This window comes from Amblyomma mixtum, chromosome 7 (genome assembly GCF_055824585.1).
Source record: "Amblyomma mixtum isolate Tamu chromosome 7, ASM5582458v1, whole genome shotgun sequence".
NCBI classification, from domain to species: Eukaryota; Metazoa; Arthropoda; class Arachnida; order Ixodida; family Ixodidae; genus Amblyomma; species Amblyomma mixtum.
Window position 1 is genome coordinate 19151265 of NC_143018.1, and position 6000 is coordinate 19157264.

The 6000-nt window shown below is 45.4% G+C and overlaps 1 protein-coding gene across 1 annotated transcript in view; it reads left to right on the top strand.

Moving 5' to 3' along the window:
* bma (SCY1-like protein bma) overlaps window positions 1–5744 on the top strand; it is a 218838-nt gene extending 213094 nt beyond the window's left edge. The window contains exon 23 of the mRNA XM_089553889.1: window positions 1070–5744. Coding sequence (XP_089410015.1) covers window positions 1070–1354 — 285 coding nt within the window. The 3' untranslated portion in view covers window positions 1355–5744. The remainder of the gene's footprint in view (window positions 1–1069) is intronic.
* The last annotated feature ends 256 nt before the right edge of the window (window positions 5745–6000 follow it).

Genomic DNA, 6000 nt, shown 5'->3' on the forward strand with positions numbered 1-6000 from the left:
TGTAAGGGCTATTGGTCACCTGCATCAGCTTAACCATGTGTAGCTTCTTAGATATGCTGACGACTGGAGCATCCCATCGCGAACTGCTATAAATCAGGCCGCAATTATATGCAATACATTCAGCTGAACTTTCAGGTTGATTTTATTATAAATGTGCAGGTATGGGATGCACAAAATTGATGACGTAGGAAACGCTAGAATTAATTCACCCCTAACGCCTTTGGTCAAAAGCCATCAAATAGACATCTATTCACTTTCTTAGATACAGGTGAGATTTTATTGAAAAGTCTGTAGTATGTTTATTTAACGGTGAAACTTCTAACGGGACCTTTAAAACCTTCAGCAGGTGTGTGGGAACAGCTCCAGTAGTAAGCTTTGCAGGCACCTGACGCTTCACCATCAAGGAAGGTGTAATAATCAGGCACCAGGAATTCGATGTTAACTATATCGGCTTAAATAAAGCCATCTCCACAAAAACAGAAAATCTAGGGCGCTTCTTGGAATACACCGAACGATACCAAAGGCTTGCCTCCTGATCCCCCAACGCCTGCATCGATGTTGTCCCCTGTTCCATAGAGAGAGGAGAATGACTATTCGAACCAATGTGTACAGCTAATAAAAATATATAAAAAGAAAGCAACCGCACTGATCCTGTTACTGTACACACCCCCTTCACTCGTATCGCTCTCAGTATAGAGAATCGTTGCTGGAGCAGATCCGCCGCAGCTCCTTTCCTCTCTTTTTTCTCTCTTTCTCTCTCTTCCTCAACTCCCGCTCTCCCCCTCCTCCAACACAGTCGCAGCTGTTTTCCAGCAAATAGCTCGCGTCATGAAGCCGCGGGCATCCGCGCCCAGGCCAGGGTTCGGAAGAGCACGCAGACAAGGGGACACAGGACAGCATCCCGAGCCGTCGAGATTGCGAAGAAAAAAAAAGCACAAAAAAAAGAAAAAACTCGATGCCGATCTATCTGCGCTCCTCTCTGTCGCCCCTCTTCTTCCTCCTCACCACCACCACCTCCTTTCCTGGCCGTCCCCCCTCTCTCTCTATCTCCGTTATCTCTCTCGCTCAGCATCTGCCAGTGCCACCGCAAAGGGCCACGTCGCCGACCGCGCACCACTCGCCGAGGTCGCCCCTCTCGCCGCGATCGCTGTCGCCCAGGTCTCCGCTGTCGCCGCGGTCCCTTTCGCCGAGGTCCCCGGCGTCGTCGAGGTCGGCGTCGTCGCGGTCTCCGTCGCTGCGGTCTTCGCCGCCCAGGACGCCGGCTGCGTCCCGGTCACCCTCGCCTCGAACCTCGAGGCGACTTCTGCCGCAGCCCAGGATACCCTCGCCGGCAGCCGTCAGCAACGCCACGTAGGCGTGAGCTTCGCCCAGGGAACACGAGAGCGGCGCCACGAGAGTGTCGAAGAACAGCGCCATCTGTGGACACTTTATGTCAATCAGCGGTTGTTCTCGTGCAGCCAGGCCCTCCGCGGTGCAAGCTTCGCCTGGTGCGTTTGTTAAACAGCGTTTGAGAACGGAAGGCTGCTTCCAACGTGTAACTCGCAGTGTGTAGCAAAAAATAAGAACAGAAAAATGCGCCGAAGTGTTTTTAGCGCAGCATGTATTGTCAGTCCAAAGGCGGTGCTTATAGATTCGCAGCATGGACAATGAGGCCGCTTGCCCCCATAAAACTCGAGCGATGAGCTCTCGACTTCGGCTTGTAGCTTCAGTGAGCCACAATTCACTTGCAGGAAACCGCAACAAGGACAGGCAGCCGATGTCAGGAAAGCATTCGTCAGTGTCTTGCCCTGACTAATGCCTGTCACTCGTTTCAGTTTAGCTTTAAATTTTAACGCCTACGACTACAATTGCGACATGGATGAGGATAAGCTTCGGTTATGAGCTTATCACATACGGGTGAACGGCCCCTGGTTCCTTGACTTTTCTTGAAGGGTTGTCGCATAGAGTCTTGTACATTTGGGAGAAGTGCGTTGTATTATGAGCTGTTGGAAGAATAACCACGGTCAACTACCGGGCTGGCGTTGGGCTTGCGTTGCAGCGTAAAAAAATGTAATTGCTTCGCAAACTGTTACGTGCGAAGCCGACTCGCGTTCGAGCGAATATGGGTACTAGCATTGGCTTTCCTCACACCGTTGTCATACGTGTGATATTCTCCCGTGATACTCTCGTCGTAACATTGAGTCGTATGTGACAGAACGCGTTGCAGTGATGTGAGTGTCGTATGTGTGTCGGCCCTTGTGACACTGCATGTCTGCGGGTTTCACTAATTCTCAGTGTTCACGCAAAGTAGCGGGTGCTTCGTCTTTAACCTTGTGCGCCAATGGATAGAAATTTTTACAGATTGTGGCCACCATGTGTTTACTTGTTCTGCTGTTCCTAATATTAGCTGAAGTGCGCGAGATTCTGCATCTGAAAACTCGCCAGGAAATGAATGCTACCGTCACTAAGGATGCGTTCGTTACCACAATGACTACAGCGATGAAAAAAGCACGCAGGGTCCCAACACATTAGCAAGAGGTAAAGGTGCCGCTGACGCCGTTTATTGTTTTGCAGAAAATAACGTGTTTTCCGCCTAATGTAACACTAAGACTAACACTGTTAGGTACCGACTAAGACTGCATTCGGATGTTGCTCAAAGAGTACGATTCTTTTCTAAGACAAAGAAATGGGTTCTTGAACTCCGACTAGCAAATGACACCCATAGATAGCGTTAGCCCGAATAGAATTTCTTGAGGACTACCACTTACCCATTTTTCAACTAACAACTCAACATATATAATTGCCTTTAAGCCAGCGTAACCACCTCTGTGGTGGCGTTGTAACAGTATTAAACTATTACAAAGAAGGCGTTCTTACTTGGAAATAAAATCACTCCTGTTCGAAGTGTTACAGACGTCGCAGCTTGAAAAGAAATCGATATCTTTTGCTTCCTTTTTTGTGTTCGGTAGTATAGCACTTAGAAAATTTTGATTTCTATAACACTGCTTTTAGAGCAAAATTATTATTTCTGATAGGAGGCTTAATTGGCACAAAATAGCGCCGAAAGTTTCTACGGAAAAGGAAACTGTAGTTACTGATTTTTTTAACGGTTCTCCTTAAATTCGGCAGAGAACCCGGTAAACAGCTTGTTATCAGTTTGTTTCGTTTGCGAATCAAGCTGTATTTCGGTTTAGCAGTTTCTTCTTTAAGCAGAGCAAAAAAGTCGAAACACGACTTTAGTAGCCACGAAGTACGGAAATCATTAATTTAGTGCTTTTTTCGTCATCTGCGATTATCACTTGATACTGCTTCTTCGTATGTGAACTACGGCTCTTCGTACATTCTGCGCAAATCCTGTTGCTTCTCAACATTTCTTTTTTTCGAGATGTGTTTGCAATCAAGTACTAACACTGTTCTTAAAGCACACAAACAGGCTCTCCATTACAGCTAAGTATATATAATTTCAAGAAACAGGGTTGCTAGTAATTCGGTTCAGGTATTCCTCCAGGTGTACGATGAATCGATCTATGTCACTTATCGAAGCTTTCCACTTGTTTCCTTCTTGTGGAAAGTAAAGACCTATTTACGACTGCGAAAAGTGTACGGAACGCTTTGAACAGTTTTGCAGGGTATTTATGTCCGCGGAGAGTGTTGACATGGTAATATATTCGTCCTGCCATGAAGAGTATGAAATAAAAAAAAAGCTGCTCAAATGCCGGGATTAAAGAACTGAGCAAGTGAGCTGCTCTGACCAGCAACCGCAATTCCTGTTACTCCATGGGAGCCGGATACATGTTTGATGGACATCCAAAATTTTCTGATTTTTTAAACGGGATGGAATGGGCATTTATTGGAGTAAATTTGGCTTTGTCTGCTCTTTCTTCTGACATGTTTCTTTTTCTCTATGTGTGCATTGGAATATATACGTCTGGTTTTAAAGATGAATCAATAACACGGTTGCTGGTGAGCACACGAATGCGTGCCGCTTTCCTTATCCCGACATTTGGGTTCTACTTTTCACATCAATGCGGGATGCTCCAATGGGCCCCAGAAAGCACTCCTTAGCAGTTTAATTCACCACAGTCGTCCACTTTTGCACGAGACCCCTCAGCGGTCCGCGAATGTGCGTCACCTATCAGGCTGTCTTCAGCAAATCGTAGTCCAAGCAGCTATATGTGCAAAATCTGCTGTTTTGCTCTGGAACACCTCGCAACTGTTACTGATCGCGCTTCTTCGTTGTCTTTCCTCGCAGGGTCCTTTGACCATACTAGCTACGAAATTTCCCACAGCGCACTCATATTCAAATGCGGCACTCTGAATGGGCCAAAAGCCGCCGGCTAACAGACTGTCGCGCCGCCTGTGGGTAGTGAAACAAACTGTGTACAAGTTGCAAACCCCGAGGTGGTTGATCACCGTGATGGTTCCTGGTAGCAAAATAAGTGAAACAGACATAGTAACAAAGATACTTTGATATAATAGTAGGGATAAATTATTATAGTAGGGATAAATTAAATGTTGAAACAAGTGATACATTACAGCGTTTACGCAACGAGTGGTGACGGATGGCGACAGGTTTTATTTGAGCATCTAGCTGGCGCCTCAGTCTGCTAACCTCAGTTTCGAAGCTGGTATGACCAAGGAGCCCTGTTTCCTGTGCAACTTGAGGCTCTAAATGCAACGACAAGGCGGCTGATTCCTAAACGTAAGCTACACAGGTTTGACGATCATCGAACTTAACGCAAGCATTTTCCGTAGTCGCGCGGAGGAAGTCCGCGCTACGTCTACCGCACCCACAGTATTAACCCTAACAAAAGCCAACCCTGGCTCAGTGCCCGCGCACTCGAAGGCAACGTGTCGCCCACATAGCACTAGCAGTGCTGTTCCGCATGTAACCAAAGCCAATAAGAAACAGGCAAACTTTTCAACTCACCCGCGTTGAGTAGATTAAGAAAAACAATGTTGCAAAGCCGGCTGTCTTTCTGTCTCTAAAGTACTGACAAACGGTGTTTCAACATATGCATGCTACTTGGAAAGTTCTACTCGGAATTCGCGGGAAGAAAAGATTATGTTCTTAGCAATTCCTTTGTGTAGTGAGTGTGGGCATGTAAGGAACCCGAGCTTGTGTCCGGTGAACGTGTGCGACTCCTTGCGATATATATATGTGCTATTCCCGTAGAGCTGAAAGGTCGGCATCCTTCGTGTAGTTTTTTTGCACCCGTGTCGACACGCAAACAATACTTTTTCCGATTGTCAGAGTCAGCTGTCGCATCTCCCTAGTCTCCCTATTCATGTTGTGCAACCACTGTCAAGGTCTATGCAAGCGCGGTAGCATAGTACTTAGCATGAGAGCGCGATGAGGTTTTTTTTTTCTTTCCTGATGAGGCGTACGGTGTTACTCAGGAGCAGGTTAACCTATCCTTGTGCGAGGAGTGCTTGGCGTTATCCCGTCAGGGCGTTCTTGCAAGCACCAAAACCGCAGTGACGAAATTCTCGGAAAAAAAAAAATAAATGTGGAAAATAGCCGCTGATGATCTAAATCTTAAAAATGAATCAATAGTCGTTTCCTAGTCCAACTAGGCTTTTCTTTTTTGCGCGCGCACTTGTATATTGTTTGTTTGCAAGGCTGTACGAGTAGTATAAGGACATACAATTCTTTCGAACGGCTTGAAACAATATTTGTTTTCAGGATGTAATCACTAGAATTTGCAACACTATATATATATAACGAGCAGAAGGGGCAAACAGAACAGAAATTAACCGGACTTTAACAAATAAAAGCTGAACTTCAGGCTCAAAGGCTGTTCGTAATATATATATATATATATATATATATATATATATATATATATATGTGTGTGTATATATATATATATATATATATATATATATATATATATATATATATATATATTACAAGCAGCCTTTGAGCCTGATGTTCAGTTTTTATTTGTTAAAGTCCGGTGAATTTTAGTTTCCCTTCCAGCCTGAGACTAAGTTTGATCTAGAGCTATTTCGGTATGT